General features: G+C 46.4%; 1 protein-coding gene across 1 annotated transcript in view; it reads right to left on the bottom strand.

Annotated features, from left to right (window-relative positions):
• The window catches only part of LAMB1 (laminin subunit beta 1), a 46,852-nt gene that overhangs the window by 24,794 nt on the left and 1,349 nt on the right, over positions 1 to 20,709 (bottom strand). Inside the window, exons 3-17 of the mRNA XM_063323413.1 lie at positions 19,202 to 19,337; positions 17,121 to 17,194; positions 15,034 to 15,222; positions 14,860 to 14,923; positions 13,147 to 13,349; positions 11,733 to 11,853; positions 11,367 to 11,555; positions 10,823 to 11,002; positions 10,293 to 10,405; positions 9,222 to 9,301; positions 6,573 to 6,708; positions 2,378 to 2,536; positions 1,418 to 1,545; positions 848 to 971; positions 100 to 304 (exon numbers count right to left, since the gene is read on the bottom strand). Of these exons, the coding sequence (XP_063179483.1) occupies positions 100 to 304; positions 848 to 971; positions 1,418 to 1,545; positions 2,378 to 2,536; positions 6,573 to 6,708; positions 9,222 to 9,301; positions 10,293 to 10,405; positions 10,823 to 11,002; positions 11,367 to 11,555; positions 11,733 to 11,853; positions 13,147 to 13,349; positions 14,860 to 14,923; positions 15,034 to 15,222; positions 17,121 to 17,194; positions 19,202 to 19,337 (2,101 nt within the window). The remainder of the gene's footprint in view (positions 1 to 99; positions 305 to 847; positions 972 to 1,417; positions 1,546 to 2,377; positions 2,537 to 6,572; positions 6,709 to 9,221; positions 9,302 to 10,292; positions 10,406 to 10,822; positions 11,003 to 11,366; positions 11,556 to 11,732; positions 11,854 to 13,146; positions 13,350 to 14,859; positions 14,924 to 15,033; positions 15,223 to 17,120; positions 17,195 to 19,201; positions 19,338 to 20,709) is intronic.

Below are 20,709 nucleotides of genomic sequence, written 5' to 3'. Positions count from 1 at the left end.
TCATCCCATGCACACGCCCTTCCTCGTGCAAACCATTCTCCCTGGAAGCGCCATCCAGCTTCCAGGCGCAGTTTGCCCTACAAGTAGATGGTTACATACATAATGCGGTCTCGTGTAAAAGCGCAGAAATGCTGAATATGATGTTCTTGCAGACATCTGTCATGGGGGTTTTCACCACACTCCTGCTGTTTTCCAGACACCGGTATCTTTGGAAAGTTTCCCAAGCACTGTTCGTGACTACGTCTTCACCTGAGCCTCCCACTGTAAAGATGTCCAGTGATTTGCAGTATGGCATGAGAACAAGCTACAAAACAATTTCACAATGACAAAGTGTCACTATTTCTATATAGCCTCCACCAAAATTGTGAAAATTCAGTATTATCCTGCTTCCTATCATCTTTTTTTGACCCAAAAGCAAAGAGCCAGACAGAATTTGGAAGGGAAATGATGGTATTTCTCTAGTTTTTGGTGGAATAGTTCTGGTATCTACCAAATTCTTACCAAATCTACCAAATTCTATCCATTCAAAAGAAAAAGGTTGACGTTGACATTCATGACATACATGGCACACATTAGCCTCCTCAAAGAAACTAAAGGTCTGTGGAACAACCTGCAGTCCTGTAAAATACAGCAAAAGCCTTTTAGCAGAAAAACAACCCGCATATTTTGAGACTGAAGAAACCTACACTGCTTACATTGTTCAGTTAAAATCTGGCTTCAGCCGTAAGCAACAACACTGTAAAATATTACTTTGGATTCACACAGATGCATGCCAGAGGAGATGCAAACTTTCAAGCTTTTAAATACACTTTTATCCCAGAGCAGCCCCGAAAGAATTTCTGCTCACAGAGTCAATGAGCGTGTATGGGCTCTCCGTCTCCGTATCCACCGAGGAGTACTGGGGCAGCTCCAGGCGGATGGTGTAATTCAGACCCTTCTCGAAGCAGACAGGCCGCGGGAGAACGACGTATCTGGATTAGGAAGAGGAAACAATTCTCACTTCAAACATCCAGCACCATAAAGCGTTTCAGGTGGCCCTATAAAGCAATCGAGATAACGGAATGCAGCCAAGACCGCGCAGAACAAAAGGTACGATGTGAAAGAGGCAGTTTGGAGGCTTGTGCAAGTCAGAACCGGAAAAGCTTATCGTCAAGGTAAAGAATCATACCGATGTTCTCTCACAGGCTGTGCAAACACTTCCCCCCCTCTTTACTCAGTGAACAAAACCATTCAGAAAACAAGAATAAACTTAAAAGCTTTGAGTCTACAAACACAATGCTAAATACATTTTTATAACCCATTGGAAATTAAACTTCATCCGTTTTTATAGGGACCATGGCAAGCTGAACATGTGACCTTACCCTGGTTCAATTTTTAAAATGTTTTTACTCCTTTTGGCCTATCCAGTTATACCGACCTGGAGCCGGGTGACAGTGAGACGACCTGATTATCATCATCAGGAACTGTATTGCCACAGCGGCTGCCCGTGGGAATCTTGCCTGGGCGTGAGACGCTGATCACAGCTTTTTCCCACTGATCCGGCAACTGAGGGAAAAAAAGGCTCATCAGCATCAAGCAACGGCCATAAGCTCCTGGCAACATCCACAGCTCAGTCCAGGAAAAGCGTGCACACAGACAGGATGGTCACTGTGCACACTTCAGGGAGGATGGGGCTGGAGTTCCGGCATCAACGGGGCATCTACCAGCTGCAGGTTTAGGCTGAGACGAGACAAGGCAAGTGCTTCCGGGCATCCTCCAGCACCACCGGCTCTCTCCCTCCCTCTCTCCCAAAAAAAAACAGGACTAGGTGAAGGTGGTCAGCAGCTCCATCTGCACACGGCATCAGTCAGTTTGTCAACCTCTTCTTCTGCCACCTCTGGGTACTGCACCTGAGTATTTCACTGCAGTCAACTGCTGCCAAGCTCTAGGTAAGGAGCTGGGGGAAATTCTTCTCCTTCCCTTCACCCTGCAAATTACCTACAGTCAAAACCAACTGCTTGCAAACTCTTGGCTGCAGGCATTCAACATCCAAGACAGGCAATGTGTCTTCTAAGGTACATAACAGCATTTCCACCCATTTGAAGGCCATCTGGCCGATGCCAAATTTATATTTTAATCTGCCCTGATGGGACTTGTCACTTTTTTATTTGCTCATTAAACAGGTGCTGAAACAATGCAATAATGAATGGAAATGTAAAGCAAATAATACTAGTAATAGTCAACATCTTGGATTTTCTCACATCTCAGACATTTAACTGGGCGTCCACCCTTGCCTTTGAGTCCTGATGACTCCTGGAAGCGCCGGGGTCCTGTCAGTTGTGCACTGGGACAGCCAGTGCCTGCCAGGAGGAAGCAATGCCCCTACTCACACACCTACCTGTGGCTCGTAGCGGACCAGAATATCATACTCCATGGAGTAGGGGATGTTGTCGATGTAGAATTCCAGGTACGCCCCTTCAGGGACCCTTACAAATCCTATGCCTGTCCATGATGGTGTGCGGTCCGGTGTGTACTGGCGCTCTATTATGTTTACTCCCTACAAAAACAAGGAACAGACATTTTAATACCAATACATTAAATTTGCGAGTCCCAGGGGAGTGCATGAAGTGATGAGTTTTGCTGATGGATCACTTCTGCAGTGATCCATTGTTTGCATCCCAGAGAACACGAATTCCCTTTGAAACACGTGTGCATGCACATCGTTGCCCTTCCACTTAACAATATACAAAAAGCAAGAAAGATAAAACAAAACAACACTGCACAACTCTTCATCAATTTCTCTGTTACAGTGGGGAATTAAATTTAAAAACTTGCTGTGAGTAACTAATCCACCTGCTACAACATCTCATTCACTGTATGACTTTCACATCATACTTGTAGCAGTAGGATTTACTGCAGTGGCACAATAACTGCTCTATTAACTGCTGAAGCTGAGTGCTAATTACTTCCTGACTACACTGGGCTGCTTCAAACCAAACCACTGCTCAGGATAATATCTGAAAAGCAGATCATGTCTGTCATGAGTAGGGTGTCAATAAATAACAGAGACTCTAATCATTGATAGATATTTAATAGCCAAATCAATCCTTTCAGTCTGAGGTGACAGGTTTTTATCAGCTACTCTTTATATAATGCAAAGAAGAAGAAAAAAGCAACAAAAAATGGAAACGTGTGGTGTTCAAACTTCCCGTTTCAAATATATCTGCATCCATGAATAGTTCTTTCCATAGAAAAACATCCTGCACATTCTTAAGGAAGCTGCTTCACTAGAAAGGGATAAAATGTAAGGAAATGTCTATATATATACATATCACTTCAGGATGTCCCCTCATGTATTCTCACACTCTTTGAAGAGAGCCTGGCTATAAATTATTACCCTTTGGCTTTACACAAAGGATTGGAGCTCCCCAGAAAAGACTGCAGGCAGGATGTGAGCGAGGGCATGCAGCTGTGGGGAGCATGAGGGCTTGGCATCGCTTGAAAGTCTCTGCAACTCTATGCCACTTGGTTTTGACTTGTGCTGGTCCCTACCTGGAAATTCAGAGCTTTATTCTGCCACCAGATTAGTAAGAAAGTCTCTCGGTACTGGCATTTTAAAAAATGGTTTGTTCTGAAGGTTTTAAAAGGCAACCAGTGGCACATCCTCTCGCTCTACTTGGCAAGGTGTATTTTCGTGCTGAGCTCCTCCATCCCTGAGTGCCGTAAGCCTTGGCAAGGGCTCAGGTACCACCTCTCCAGCCAGGCAGACACCAATGCACCAAAAACCCTGTGCCAGCTCACACACCCTCCACTGCGGTTCAACTTCTGCTCTCTGCTGTCTTCCCTCTCCACAGTTGAATGGAATGAAAAGGAATGGAATAGTTGGATGGAACCTACAATGATCATCTAATCCAACGGCCTGACCAATTTGGGGCTGATCAAAAGTTGAAGCATATTGTTAAGGGCAATGTGTTCCGTTTTGGGCCCCTCTCTAGGAAGCCTGTTAAGGTGTTTGAGCACCCTCTCGGTAAAGAAACACTTCCTCATGTCCACTCTAAACCTCCCCTGGCACATTCCCATGTATCCTATCACTGAACACCAGGGAGAAGAGCTCAGCACCTTCCTCTCCACTTTCCCTCCTCAGGAAGCTGTAGAGAGCAATGAGGTCACCCCTCAGACTCCTTTTCTCCAAACTAGAGAAGCCCAAAGTCCTTATCCGCCCCTCACAGGACATTCCTTCCAGCCCTTTCACCAGCTCTGTTGCCTTCCTCTGGACGTATTCAAGGACCTTCACATCCTTCTTAAACTGTGGGGCTCACAACTGCACGCAGTACTCGAGGTGAGGCCACACCAACACTGAATACAGCAGGATCATCACCCCTTTTGACTGGGTGGTTATGCTGTGTTGATGCACCCCAGGATGCAGTTTGCCCTCTCGTCTGCCAGGGCACACTGCTGACTACCGCTGAGCCTGCCGTCGACCAGCAGCCCCAGGTCTCTTTCTGCAGGGCTGCTCTCCAGCCACTCCTCTCCCAGTTTATACATGTGTATAAAAAAAGGTGTTTAAAAAAAGGGTAGATGGGGCACTGAGGGACATGGTTTAGAAGTGGCTCTTGTCAGGGTAGGCTAAAGGTTGGACTCGATGATCTTAAAGGTCCCTTCCAACCTCAACAATTCTATGATTCTATGATTCTATGTGTCTGGTGTTACTCTGTCCTAGGTGCAGAATGCAGCATTTGGACTTTTTAAATTTTCATCCCATTAACCACAGCCCAATGCTCCAATCTATCTAGGTCCCTCTGCAAGGCCTCTCATTCCTCGGTAGAGTCAACAGCACTTCCCAGTTTGGTATCATCAGCAAACTTGCTAATGGTGCATCAACTGCTGCATCCAGATCATTGATAAATATATTGGACAGAACTGGCCCTAGAATTGGGCCCCGAGGAACACCGCTGGTGACTGGTCATCAGCCAGATGTAGCCCCATTCACTACAACCCTGTGAGCTCTGTCCTTCTGCCAGTTCTTCACCCAGTGCACTGTGTACCTGCTCATCCCACAGTTGGACAACTTGTCCAGAAGGATGCTGTGAGGGACAGTATCAAAAGCCTTACTAAAATCCAGAAAAATTACAGCCACTGCCTTCCCTTCATCCACTAGGCAGGTGACCTTATCAGAAAGATACCAAATTAGTTGAACAGGACATTCCCTTTGTGAACCCATGTTGACTGTGCCTGATGATTGCATCATTCTTTAAATGCCTTTCAGTCGTACCCAGTGTAATCTTCATAATTTTTCGAGGAACTGAGGTTAGACTAACAGGTCTGTAGTTCCCTGGGTCTTCCCTCATGCCCTGCTTGTATATGGGAATAACACTGGGTAGCTTCCAGTCAGCAGGGACCTCCCCAGACTCCCAAGACCTTTGGTAGATGATCGAGAGGGGTCCTGCTGTAACATCCACTAGTTCCTTCAGTACTCTGGGATGAATCCCATCAGGCTCCGTGGACTTGTGACCATTCAGCCGATACAGCTGGTCCTTAAAATTTCAGTGTCCACAAATGGAAAGTCACGATTGCCACACTTGTGGTCCTCTGACTCAGAGAACTGGGCAGCCCAAGGTCTGTCAATATTATTAAAGACTGAGGCAAAAAACACATTGAATGCCTCCGCTTTTTCTTCATCCCTATTAACAAGATGACCACCTTCAGCAAGTGTTGGTCCAACATAACAGGTCCAACAGGACCTCCTCTTACTGTCAATGTACTTTAAAAAGCCCTTCTAACAGCCCTTACCGAACAACAAAAATCCTCTGCCTTGGCTGAAACTGCAAAGTGGCTATATTTTGCCTGAAATAAATAAATTAGGACAAAGTGCCCTAATTGTAGGCAGACATGGATCTGCTGCTTTAGAAAAACCATTATCTCACCTCCCTGGCTCCTTGCTGGAGGCAAAAGTAATTGATGTAATCACCTAGCTGCTGTTAATGAATTAAAAGCAAGGCTGTGCACTGGTGAACAGAAAACCCAGAAACCCTGATGTACCACACCAGCAGGCCAAACCACCTAGAGGAAACCTCACTTACAAAACCAGCTTTTTGCACAATCAGTCATGGGTTTGATCATTAATAAAACAAATGTTACTGATGTACAGAAACTCTAGAAGCCACAGCAATGTGCTTAAATGCATGCTTTGTTCCCTCCCGGTTTCAGTGGCACCAAAAAGAAGAGCCAGTGTCGGTGTCCCACCACTCTTGAGATAAGAGGGGAAGCAGAAGTGGGTGCAGTGGGCATGTACACAGTGGGGTACAGGAAGGGACGCTGACATGAAACAAGCCGTAGTCATGATCAAAGAAACAGGTTTATAAAGGAAAATGGCAGTTTCCACCCCCCCCTCAAATTACTAAATTATTTATTGATACTAGATTGAACAGCTACAGGTTGACAGTTTTCAATTCAATTCTGTGTTTTCCCCATTTTAATTGCAAAATCCTCTGGGTATAAAACAGATGCTTCCAACACCCAAATGGTGAAACAACTTTCCCACAGCTGTCCAGACACACCATCCCACTAAAATAATTAGAGCACAATATACTCACGGGACCCAAGCTGGCTTCCTCCGCCTCATAGATGTAATGATCGAGCGAAATGAAGTAATAGCCAGGCTCCACCTGGTTACACTGACGTCCAAACATGTGGGGCCGGCACTCGCATTGGCCAGATTCACTTGAGCAGCTAAAACGGAAGAGCAGTGAATTTACAACACATCTTGGCTACAGCAAGACACAGCTAGTGCCAATTTCAGCTTTGACATTGTAAGTGGCACAGGAAGAGAAGTGCTTCTGGACACATCTGCCTCTAGACACAAGATGTTCTCAGGCTCTGCAGCTGGACCATCTGCACTGCTAAAATGGCAGCATGGTCCCGGGCGCAGCCTTGGCTCAACCCAACTATCATTCTCCCAAACAACTCCTGGGCTCAGGCTGGGAGCAAGCATGGGCCAGGGACCATTGCAGGCACTTTCCATGTGGTTTCCTCTGTTTGGGTGGTGAGAGGATTTCATGCTATGGGTGCAGGCAGTTCCCTGGAGCCAGACAGCTGTCCTGGGAGAGCTTCACTTGCTACCACAGACATAGCCAAGAGGCATGTCTGTCCTCAAGCCAAGGGCAGTCTTCAGCTCCAGGCTTGCAGGCCATGCACGCAGCATATCTGTTTGTACGAGCTCAGGCAAAGCAAGAACACGCATGACCCTGCACGCCCTGGAACATCAAGCTGCTCTCATACACTGCAAAGCACATCCCAAGAGGTCGCCCACTGGCAGGGGAAAAACATTCCTGGCTGCTTTAGAGTAGGACAGACACAGCCAAAGACAAGGGACAGACAGAGCCATCGCTGGGGGAAGCAGAAGGTCTGTCCAGAATGCCATACAGCAGCTCCACTTCCTTCATAAAAAGCCATTTGGCTTTTCTCAATACAGCTCTTCCCCTAAGCAGCCTTTTGATGGTGTTATTGTCCCCAGGAACTCCACCCCACTTATGAAGAACCCATTGGGCAGACTGTATTTTTGCATGCGCCTGTTCACACTTTTTCATGGGAAGATTTTTTGATCCACCAAAAGACACTCCTTTCTTTAAATTCGAGTTGAAACATTTTCTGAAGTCAAACCCCTCTGGTTTCCACAGAAAATCTTCAGGCTTCTCAAGCCTACATTCTAAGAGTAATTTTTAACTGAAATAATTTTTGAAATTGCAGAGATTCACTTAAACATTCACTCTGAGATGCCAGAAATGCCCTAGCTGCCCCAGAAGGGAAGCTGGGAAGTTTCCCCTTGGGGGATGGCGATGGCTCCGCTGATGACTCCACTGCCTGGGTTACAGCACGGTGGGGATGAATTTCGTGAGAGGTGCGGCTGCCCCAGGTCCTGCATCCCACACCCTGAACGGGAGCCAGGAGACAGCAATTCAGCAGCTGAGGAGAGGAGCCCCAGGGAGGGCGAAGCTCTCCCTTCCTGCTGACGTTAAGAGAGTGAAGCCAGGAGCCGGAGCGGGGCTTCGCAGCTCTCCTGCGGCCGGAGGAAAATGCAGCTGCTCCCTGCCATGGTTTTGCAATCGCTGGGCTCAACGCATGGGAAACAGGCTGTGGCTGAGCCATACCCCAAACCCCTGGAAGCGGCTGCGCCGGGGGAGCCGTTATGAGCTGTGCAGCGTAACTGATCCACAAACAGGGAGAGCGAGCACGGAGGAGTAAATAATCACTAACGACCACGCTGCTGTCACTCAGGAGCGGAGGGAAGAGACAGCCCACGGGACGTTCCCACGGTGATCCCCACTGCAGATGGGGTGTCCGCAGTCTGTAACAATCTACAGGAGTCACAGCAGGACCAGTCTCAAACTCCCCCGGTCTGGTCCCATGAGCTCCAGTGGGAAACAGTTCATCCACCCCCTTGGGAAACTTCCATAGCTTTAGACAAAAGCAGGACGCTTCAAAGGGTTTGTGAAGGGAAGGGGGGGAAAGAGAGCAAAGGAACATGCTGCTGTTGAAAAGCCTGGGGCTGGACATGCACAGAAAAATTCTCTGGTCAGAAGAGCAGTCTGGGCACCTAGACCTCTCTGACCAGGCATTTAAGCCAGAACTTTCCACGCTCTTACTGATGGATGCATCTTCAAAACCTACGTTTTTCTCTGAAAAACCTCCACTTCCCCAATGGGGTCTTCCAGGTCCACATCCCACCCCATGCAGCACCACTAGGGCAACACAACAGTACTGGTGGACAGCACTGGTGGACACAGTGTTGGTGTCCCCAGCACTGGTGGACACTCAGACAGACCAGCCAAAGGGCCAGTTCGGGAGCAAACCAAGAACTAGTCTGATGGCCAGTGTCGCTGCCTGATTCCTGCTTTGATCCTGTGAGAGCAAAGCTTTGACACAGACCATACCCCGGGTGACGGCCAAGGCAGAGCTCAACCCACAGCTGTCTCCTACCCTGGCTGACCAAAGGCAAAGCTACACTAAAAACAGTTTTACATGTTCACCTGCACTTGTGGCACAAACGTTCCATGCTGTTCAGCGCAGAAAGACATGAATGCCTCTGTCACCTCTTGCAATCAAGACCTGACACTTTCTGGAGCAGGAAGACAGTCCCAAACAACCTCCTTCAGAGCACACTGAGCCCTGGATGTTGTGGTTGCAAGTGAAGCGAAACTCCCTGGGGTGAATGATTACAGGAGGGTAACTGGGCTGATACTCACTTGTTGTTCAGCGCTCCTCCCTGGTCGCAGTCGCACGGCCGACATCCATCCATGTCATTGCTCAGCCCCCAGTGCTCAGGCTGCAGGAAGAAACATCACCAGCACCGTAACCTGGTGCAGATTTAACCCCATCTACCCCAAAGGCACATTTTTAAATACTCAGCATAAGCTACCCCAGACTGCCCCCCAACCAAGGCATCCTGCTCCCCTGCTTGTGGATCTACCCCCACAACCATCAACACAACCTCCCCACCCGCTCTCCTCCACCTTGCTGACCATCACAAGGGCTTGAGAAAAAAACCCGCATCTTTCCACCTAGCTTTAAAAGCAAGATTCAGGAGGCCCCAAGCTCAGAGACCTCACTCCTACTGCACCATTTACACCAGTTTGAGCTCTTGACTCATGAAAGACTTGGAAAATCACAGCCCAGTACATCACACCACAGCAGAGAGCTGCGTATGCGGCAGTGGGGCTTTGCGTGGGGCACTGCCCTTGCAGGGTTGCTACTCTGCAGCTTGCTTGTTGGACAGATAAGACAGACTTGTTTAGCTTTTCCATGTAGTTCACTGACAGCCTGTCAGTGTTTGTATAAACACATCCAGTTATCTGACAGTGTGTTTCTATAACACTCCAGCACGCATAAACGCTATATGGAAATGTATGTGGATGAAATAGCTTGTGCCTAAAATAATGGCCTGTAGAGAAAGCAATTTTTTTGGTTACACTGCTTCTCTGATCATTTCACCTTTTGCGCCAGCGAGGGCTCCAGACGAACTGTCCCAGATCCCTCATTTTCACAGAGCAAACACTCCAGGTATCCTAATATCTCACTCCTTACGGTCCCAGGAATTAATCTGGGTGCCCTTGTCTGCCTTGATGTGCCTCCCAGCTCCCTGGAACCACAGCATGCTTCACAGCTCCCGACATCCCGAGGCGCCTGCTCCAGCCTCAACGCCAAGTGCCTGCTCACAGGCAGTCAGAGAAGGTAGCCAACACCTTGCTCCACGCTTTCCGCACGCCAGCCTCCCTCACACCAGCGTCTCCTAATTTATTTTACGGTAAACTACTTACCAGGCACTGATTGCACTGCTTTCCTGTCACCAGGCGCTTACAATAGCAGTTTCCTGTCTTCGAATCACAAGGATTCCCCCCGGGGTGGGTACCCAGAGGATTACACGCACAAGCTGGATTGGGAAATACAAATAGGCAGGTCAAAACGCAGGACCAGAGTTACATTTTAGACAGTGTCCAGCCTAGATATTTATATAAAAGCTTCCCCTGAATTCCCCAGGACAGAGATTAATTACACACTTTGCCCACCACCCATCCCAGTAAATTTCCCTGGCTTAAGAGACTTATAATTAAAAACAAATAAGGAAGATTCTGCTATTTCCACTGAACACATTAGAAGGATCAGACGGGGAACTGCGTTTTAAGGGTGGGTGGACTCCAAGCTACAGCAAATCTACAAGAATGTTTTTCCTTTAGCAAAAAGATGGAACAAAGGAAAAAAAAACACCCCAGAAACCAACTTCTCCCAGCTCTAACAGCTCCTCAAAGAGCTTTTCATCACACATAAAGAAACGTATGTTTTTACTCACACTGACAACCCACTGGGTCATCGGCACTCAGGCCATAGAAACCTTCTTTGCAGAGGTCACAACGCTCCCCTTCGACAAATAATTTACAACGGCATTGTCCAGCAATGAGGCCGGTGGAGAAATCAGTGTAGCGATCGCAGACGCCGTCATTTTGGGAGCCAGCTGGGTCACAGTTGCAAGCTAAGAAGGAAGCATCACACGTGTTTTATTAACTGCTACAAAAGAAAAGGCCAAGTATCACACTGAATTATTTAAACTGAGCTGCTATGTAGAGCGACTATATCATTCCTGCAAGTATTAGACACGACATGAGTTGAACACGTAATGACCTGATACATTTCCAGATTCTTGAAGAGAAAACAAAACCCAGCCAGGCTCGCTCAAGACCTCCAAGACAACCACCATCCCTCAATGATGTTTGTTCTGGAGCACGGCACTGGCCAAAAGAAAGCAAGTAAATCCTAAATTCCCCAGGGAAAGCCCTGGTGGGCCACAGCCGGGGTGCCACAGTGATTCCCACCCCGAGGAGCGGGGCTGCACTTACGCTCACAGACATCGGGGTCCCGCAGATCCCTCTCCGGGTGCTGGAAGTAGAAGGGCTTGCACTGCTCGCAGTTGCGTCCTACGGTGTTGTGCTGGCAGTCGTCGCACACTCCCCCACTGGTGTTCCCCGTTGTCATGTACACAGCCATGTCAAAGTGGCACTGGCTGGAGTGGCCATTGCAATTGCACTCTGTGACAAAGAGAGAAAGCAAAGTAAGAGGCTGGTCCCAGGGGAGATCCAAGTCTGCAGAAAAGACACACCAAAGTCAACCAAAGAAGATGCGGGACTTAATATGGTCACAAGTTCCCAAGTAACAGTGTGTAGCGCTCACACCAGACTCCAGTCCTGCTTTTTACACAAACTCACTTTTGCATGCGTTACTATTGCGGCCTTCAGCAGGTCGCCAGGGTAAGTCATGGTAGAAATCCAAACACTGTTCACAGTTTAACCCCTTGGTATTATGTCTGCACATGCAGTGCCCATGGACCTGTCATTAAAAAAAAAAAAGAGAAATATAGTTGGTTATAAAAGAGAAAGGGAAATAAACCCCACACTCCAATTAATGCAAAATATAGCTAGTACATAATGGTATACTTCTGGAGACTTTAATGCACATAACTGCACATAGGAGACATAAAGGGCCACAGGAGCGTCCTTTACCTGCCAAGGTAACAATGTCCTCATACAAATTTGTCCTTTCCTTACTGGAACTAATGCCTGAATAAACGCTTTCAGACATGAACAAGGAGAGCACAGTTCCACCTCAATAATCACAAAAGCCTCTTAGACCTAAAAGTTAGCTGTTTATTAGCTGTTAATTAGCTATTAATATGCATCTGGTTCTATCAGCAGTCACTAGTCCAGCGCCCTCTTTCCAGCCTTATCCTGGCTCTCAAAGCAAAGATAACAGACTGTTTGGATGGGTTTTATCCATCAACCCCAGACTTTTGCCTTCAGCACGTACGGAACAAGCACCGAGTAGACCAACAGTGATTGTGTGACAGCTGCTGCCACAGATGACAGGGGGGACCAGCACTGGAGCCACCACTTTAAAGGCAAAGCCAGTCTTGCTGCTGCTCGGGTAGAGACACTGACCGAAAGCGCAGGGCAATGGAGCAAACCCACTCGCCGGCATCCTGCAGCCCCTGGGACAACCCCCACAACCTCCCCGTACACCTCCACATTTTCATCCAGTTAATAACTCACTCATTAACAGGGGTGCTACTACTGCTTGTCGGGCAAAAATCACGGGGTAAAAATGAACCCAGAAGGGATGTGGCATTTGCGCAGCAGCGTACCACGTACCACGCAGGCAGCGGGATTTTCCTTCAGAGGCTGCTGTGAATTAGGGCTACAGCCTCCACTTCTCGGCTGATAACGACTGATACAAACACAGGTCATCTTTGATTCACAAAGGTGTTTCATCCTTTGATGAAAACTAAATTCACTTCAATTTAAGGGTAACCAAGTCGACCCACACACCCGTCCTGGGCCCCATACGGTTACACCTCCCTTCTGCATTCCTGCCTTCTAATTTCATCAGCTCTTTAACATAATTAGAAAAGGAATGCTAAAACAATTTTCACCTAATCTGAGCTCTCTGTGGTTAACACCAACAACGACAGATAAGTTTGCTGAGGGGGAATAGTTTCAAGAGTTTTCTTTGAAAATTAAGGGCAAGGAGTAGGGGGGGCAGAGTGTCGTCTTTAAATTTGTGTTTAAATCACCTAAAAGAGGCACAAACAGGAACAGCTCTATGCAGAAAAGTGTGAATATTTACCATTCCTTCCACTTCTTCGTTAAAGCCATCCACTGGTGCACACTCGCTGGCGTGTCCATAGCAGAAACAGTTCCCGCGAACCACCATGTCATAGATGGCATAGTAGTACTTCTCTCTGATCTCCATCCTAGAGTCCAAGAGATTATCTCCCAGTGTGTGCAGCTTGATGAATTTGACTCTCAGATTCGTGATCTTTAATAGGTCTGCAGGGGACACAAAAAAACCCCAAAAAACAAACAACCCCCATTTGGGAATTATTTACCAGATACTGTATTGAATGGGAGGAAGCCAGGAGTGACTTCCCAAGCACACTTCCTATGGGCAGATTACATCAGATTTAATTTCAGCACTTACATACTACACATTACATCACTTTGTACCCCCAAATTAAAAAAAAAAAATAATCACATTATTTTACTACAGGTTGATCGCTGTATAAGTTAGTTTAAGCTTAATTCAAAATACTCGTCTATTTTATTGTAGACATACACAGGCACAAACACAAATATTAAAGGCACGCACACCAAAAAGACACTGTTTCTTTGGGACTTTAAAATGTAACATGGGAAAGGACCCGTTAATAAGGAACTGCTGACAAGCAGACCAAGAGCTTTAAGAGTTACAAGCCTTTTGGCAAAAATCTTAGTTGGAAACAAGACACGAATAATTCTTCTTTCTTATACGCCCAACTTTCCTAGCAAATATAATTAGTTACATTTTGCTGAAAGAAGCAACACCCCATCACTGACCAAATACAAAGGAGGGATAATCCATGGCACGACAATATTGCAGTAATTACTTCAGCTACATGTTCACTTTGATATTATGAATCCTGCATAATTTCTTGTAGCCTTGAAACTAGGCTTGAAAAAGCACTTCAAGCCCATGAAAGCAGAGTTTCTCTTTTAAAATGTCGGTTAAAAGAAAAAAACATTTAACTGATATAGCAACTAGCAGACACTCCTCTATTTCAGATACTTTCTTCCGCTCCAGTTAGCTTTACACCGAAGGACTCGAACCGAAACTGAGAATGCCTATTAAATGGGAGGTCAAGTTTAAGGCCAAGCACTGTAGTTCCCTACTCAGGCCAAATGCCCCACGAGGTTTCTCTTTGAGCCACACTCGGCAACAGATCGCTCTGTCTTTGCGCTCCTGGATTGTCATGACCATACACAAATGCTACAGTAATTTGTGTTTGATTACCACATCTGTGTGGTCCAGCCACGTAGTACTACCAAGGCCCACTGTTCTAAAGTCCCGACTCAGATGTTCTAAAAAAATAACACATGACCTCCTTGATTTTAGCTGGAAATGCAAAATGATAATAAATAACATTTTGGTTCTATTTCTTTGCTTTCTGAATGCTGTACAATTACGAGATCACGTTCCCAGGTTTCTCTCAGCAACTGCATGTATTCGGGGGGAAGGGGGGGAGAGGGTCTTTAACGAATATAAACACCTCGTCAATTAAGAAAAGGACCGACTACAGTGATGCGTGTAAGAGCAATCACTTAAGTTGACAATACTCATTGTTATTTCCCAGCACATCACTGTCTGCCTCAGGAAAAGAAACCACACCACAAACGTATTCATATGACTTCGAAACTGTTATCAGAGCTAATGCATGTCTTTATTTGTGGCTTACTGTTTTTTTGTAAGCAAATAAGTACAGAAACCCTTTTAACCACGCCTAGAAGGTAACTGCGTACATACTTTGAATCCTTGGACTGTACGGATCTTCAATTCGAAAAGCAGGATCTAAAACACGATATATTACCTGGAGGAAAAACGGTACAATGAAAGATTCAGCTTTAAAAATAAGGGAATATGAATTTATATGTAAAAAGTCTATACAATAAACATATTGGGAAAAAAATCCCCTCTGACCTCTCCCTCCGTTGAAGGTTCAATGTCGGAGTATCGGGAATCACAAATGATATCATCTACTTTCTTCATGGGTCCAGTTGAAATCCCAGGAAACGAGCTCTCACAGTCATATGCAAAATACCTATATACTTGCCACGTTTTTCCAAAATCAGATGATCTTTCTATCAACATTGCAGCAGGACGGAATGTCTAATGGTAAGAAAACCAAAAGAGATTTTATTTGATTAATTATTACTTGAATTTACATTGAGCCCTTTAAAGTGTAAGCAATCCACATGTCTGGATTTTAACCTCTCTCCCTGCACTGACTATTTCCAACATTTGGAAATATTAGAAATATTTTTCTGCTGATATCCCACTTTCTCCTCAGAGGCAGATCTTTGAAATAACACACATCAAAACACAGTCTACCCATCTTTAAAAAGACAGCATTCAGTTGCCAAGTGCTTAAGCATGCTTACAATAAATAAGCAAACTTGTAAGGTTTTTGTATTCCAAATCCTCTCTCAAAACTGAGGGTTAAAGCAGCGCTTTAGAGAGACAAAAGGATTTTTCCCACTGGTTGTGGAAAGCAGCGCAGCCTTCTTCCTCGCTGTACCTATGTGCCTTATCTTATGCAAAGGACCTAATGGTGCTTCCCACCCAGCTCTGACGCCCAGAAGTTCTTGCTGAGCAGTTATCTCTGATGCTCAGAAAAGCCCTGGGATTGCCCACCTCTCTTCGTCTGACCATGCTACCTTTTGCAGCATTTCTGCAGTCCAGTGCCAGCTGTCCTCTGTGCTACATTAAGAAAACCTTCTTCAAGAAGATTGAGAGGTTCATCTTCATCCACTCTTGCTGCATTTGACTCCCCCAGTCCCCAGTGACCCTCCTCCAGCTGGCCTTGCCCAGGCTCTGGCAGACTGCATTCGCTTCGCACAAACCACCGTCCTTAACTACATATATTCAACTCTAGAACAACTACCTAATAAGATTTTAAAAAGATTTTTAATCCCCCTGACCTAAAAATCCTATGTTTCAATTTATGTGCTGCCTTTCAGATATTAATGTAACACCTGGCTTGCACTACCAAGAAATGCCAACAGTCTCTTCATTAGTTTTATGTACTGAGAGGAGCCCCTCCCAGAGCCAAGCACAAAAAGCATTTCAGTCACAGCTGGAAAGAAGTTTTCTTTCTGCTTCCTGGCTGAAAATATCACCCAACTTACAAACTAGTATCTCACCCAACAAAAAACGTAGCAACCCAGAGATACAACAGCTCAAGTGTCTACCACGCAAACTAGGTCAACAAACCATTGTTTAAACTATCTTCCCCCCACCCCAGTTTTCCTCCTGACGGCTGACCAAGCCCAGTGGCACTGGGCACAATGGCCGCAGCACCCACATTGTGTCTCAGGTCTCTCGGGGGTCCCTCACTGCCAGGATCCGGCAGAAGGGACCACCCTCCACCTCAGCCACCACCTTGAGGGAGGGGAAGAAACCCAAGTGGATGCCGCAGGAAAGAGGAACCAGCTCTCCTAGAAAGGTGATGGGTAAAAATGAAGGGATTAATTTGTCTACATGCAAAGAGCAGGGATTTAGCCCTGCAGGAACTGCAGCCCCTGAAACCACAGCTGAAGGCTGCCACTGAATTCCCTGAGATTTAGGATGTACGGGACATAATCTGCCATTCCAAGACATCTGTTTGTGAAGAAACAAAGACACTTTGTGTACAGATGTTCCTTCTTCCTGAAGACCTTTCCATTTGCCAAAAGAAAACCGATACCATGGCCAATTTTTTTTTTAAAGACAAATCCTTGCTACTATATGATTTAGCTAATGATCTTCTAGAACACAACCACCAGAGAGAGACACCAACACAAACCCCAGCTTCAATATGATTCCCGCAGCCTCGCTGGAGTTCAAACACAACTCAAGCCACAACTCGGCTTTCCTTCAGCAGGAATTAATGGTTATCAGCTCTAAAAAAATCAGGGAAAACGGCTTAGACAAAGCCCAAATCCCAAATATCACATAAATGTGAAGGACTACAAGACCTCTTATTTCCTCATGTTTTAGGGTTCGGGGTAAGGCTGTGGCTTCCTTACCTTGAAGGTCATAATGAGATGAGTGAAATGAAACTCAGCCTCCAGGTTCAGCTGGATAGTCACATTTTCCAAACCTGCAGGGGCAGAGAAAAGAAGCCGTGCAGCAAACAAGGACACCCATCAGCCTCTATGTCTAAATTTTGCCAAAGCTTTTTGCTCCAGTGGCGCAGACTCTTTTCTTTGCCACTTGGCTCTGTTGTCAAAAAGGGATACGAGGGGTTAGTGCATTACTGAGGTACGGGGAGACACCAAGGACCTGCTGAGGAGTGTATTGCACAGGGGATTCCTGTACATCATCTGCACCAAACACGTTACACCCTAAGCGTAAGCCTGCACTGCCATTTACTTCAGACTGCGTAACACGGCCAACATCTCTAGGCGCAGGGTAAGGATGGGGACCGCTGTGGGCTGGATCCCAGCACCCAGCAGCTGAGACAACGGGGATGCTGAGCCCAGACCTACGTGGTGACCCCAGGCTGTCCTCACACACTGCAGCCCGCCTGGCAGCAACAGAGGCACGAGCTTCTGCAGCTCAGTAACACCCCAAACCTCACCGATGGCTGGTGGGGGCTGTTTCCCACCTTTCTTCACTCCCTCTGGACTCTCCTGTCCATCCAGATGCAGGAACAGCTCCTTTACCACCTGGTTCTGAAATACCCCTAAAGCAACTATTCACAGCCGTGCTTTACAGTCATGAGGGACAGGAAACTGGTGAGAAGCAAAAGGTTTTCCAAACTCTGCTGTACGACTACCTACAGTCAAGGACTCTACACAGAAAGGATGAAAAACAGTTACAAATATTATTTTGTCATGTGAAAAGACCTCTCAAAACAGCTGGATACTAATTATACTGTAGTTAGGAATTAAAAAAAAAAAATAAAAAAAAAATCAAGATTTACAGAGAGGAGAGAGGGTAAGAAATGAAAATAATAAAACAATAAAGCACTTAAATGTTCAACTAGCTGTAACATTATGTGGAGTGTGCAGCAATGGCCCCTTCTGCTGTATGCCTGAATAGAAGAAAACATGAATTGGACAGAAAGAATCATTTGTTTTTTATTGTTGAAGGACATTTTCATGACCTTATGAGCTAAGAACTTTTCTGTGTGAATGCTGCCAAGCCTGTTGCAAAAAACATGAATTATTTGGAACGCTAGAAGAGAGCCGCTGAAGTCACGCAGCTTGCTAGGCTGATCTAAATGGTTAAAAAGGATTTAGGGAAAACCTTTCCTGGGCAGCAGAAATGTTACAAATATTACCATTTTATTTTCATATATAGCAAGAGAGCTACTGCCAATGCATTTGCAGAAATCCCATCCTGTCCAGCTGGCTTTAAGGCTTCAGACTGCTGTCTGAGAAACCTCGATGCCTTGCTTTGTGTATGAAGGCATGCCAAGAGCATAACCATAAAAGTAAAAAGGACAGAGGAAGGACTAAAGGGAAAAAAAAAAAAGCACCACCAAACTAACATGCAATCTTTTTTTTTTTTTTTTTTTTAAAAAAAAAACTAGCTGGCTTGTTTCTGGTGTTCATTTTACTGTTTGGCATATGGATACAGGAATTCAGGGAGCGCAGGAGGGAGAAGGCAGTTTGCAGGGTAGGAGATACCCCTGGCTTCGCTCTCCCCGAGCAGGACGGCAGCCCCAGGCCAGGCGCCCAAACCTCCTCCCTCCGCACCCTGCCTCCAGCCCAGCGGCGCGGGGAAGCCCTGCGGTGCTTCCTTGGCAGCGCCGACCCGGGATGTTTACTCCTGGAAGGCTGCTCCACTCCCGCTGCCTAAACACGAGGGGGATCTGGAGCCAGTATGGGAAACTTTTCTCTTTAGGAAAGGATTCTTGCAAAGCGGTGGGACGGCTCTTTCCAAGACCCCTGGAGGGGTGAGGGGGCTTCCTTATGGCTTAAGGACCGCTCCAGGGCACACAAAAGCAGCCAGTTTTACTCAGCCCTCCTCGAACAGCATGATCCTCCACAGGGCAGTAAGCACCAGGCCAGAGGTAAGAGCAAACCCGCAGGCACCCTTAAACAAAAGGAGGGAAAGCAACTCCCAGCCCTGGAAATGGCTCCCGGACAACCCCCCCTACCATTTTCCGACTGCCACCAGAGCTTCAGGCGATTTGGAGCAAACGTGGTGACGACGTTTTCAATGCGGTGACTGTCAGGATTGAGAGTATCGTGGAAGGGATTCTCGGAGTCACATATGAAACATTTTTTGTCCTCCTGAAACAACAAAATAATCAGCATTACTGATTTTATCCGTGGGGCAATAGTTGTTTCCTGCAGATAAGAGTATTTTCCATCCGTATCACATTCCACTCATTTTGCCCGCAGGAGTCATCAAAGGTATTTTTTTTGTTGAAATGATAAGTGTATTTACCTTTATGAATTAATGCAAATTGCCACATGGAAAATATGCCAGGAATTCCATGAACTTTATTTTTAGGGGAAGTATGTTTTCTATTGAAATTGCAGTTTCAGGCAATTTCTTCCAGCACACGTATTCTCCAGCAGAAGTCAGAACCGGAGGCAGCATCTACAGAAAATCGCTGAATTGCTTCTGTACAAATGTACACGTGCAAAACTGCATTTTCAACAACTTGTGTTAAATAACGTTGGCTTTTGGGAGCTAGCATGGAGATGTAAGTTCTCTGCCTTAGGGACACCTCCAGTGGGGCTCAGTGGACGTCAAGGGGTCATCAGTGATTTAGTGATCGAGACCTTTCAGGGTGGGGTATAACTATCAAGCTCTTACCTAAACCTTGCATCTTCACTGGGGATTGCAACCCCAAGCTACGCACGTCAACCCAGTTTGCACACACTACAACGTGCGTCCATAAAAAACCTGTTGTGTGCAGGTCTGGCATGATTTTATCTAGCTTGGCAAAGCTAGACGCTTCTTCACCAGGAGGACGACAAAACCCCATCATGACTATTACCATGAACAATGCTATTTTTGCATTGTCCTGGTGCCTAAAATCACCACCACTTTCCAATTTTATCGCACCGCAGCGAGGGGGCCCAGGCACACCAGCAACTCATCACTATCAAAACCTACACGGGCATCTCCAGTGGGTTTATGGAGATAAATGCGGTGCTTTATCAGCCAAGAATGTGAGAGCTGGCAAGTCTGTGCCACACAGGCTTTCCATTTCACCAATTTCAGCTTCAGTGGCTCCTCCCCAGAGAATCCTCCAGCCAAGAGCAGGCGTCCTGGGGAAGATGTCCCCTCCTGCCCGCCCCAGGCTCCTCGCCCCCAGCACTACAGCCCCTGTCTCAGATGCCATAACTTGCTCCTTCTCCCACTAAAACTGAATCCTAGAAGGTCCGATCCTGCAAAGCACTCAGCACATCCAAAACCCATATTACTTAGAGGATACTCAGCACCTTCCCGCGATTTCTTCAATACCACCTTATGGTTCAGAAGCAACCAGGGACATCCCAAAGGCTGAACTGGGGCTGTGAGACCAGGAATAAGGGCACATGTGCACTTCTGAAGTGATGCTTTTTACTATGGCAGTTCAGCATTTTTTGAGACAAGAAAACATAACAAAGTGCCTTTGTTATTTTGTTCTACCAGAGATGCTAATGTCAT

This window comes from Chroicocephalus ridibundus, chromosome 1, assembly GCF_963924245.1.
Source record: "Chroicocephalus ridibundus chromosome 1, bChrRid1.1, whole genome shotgun sequence".
Lineage (NCBI taxonomy): Eukaryota > Metazoa > Chordata > Aves > Charadriiformes > Laridae > Chroicocephalus > Chroicocephalus ridibundus.
Note: the sequence above shows the minus strand (reverse complement) of the source record. Positions and strands in the feature narration are given on the sequence as shown.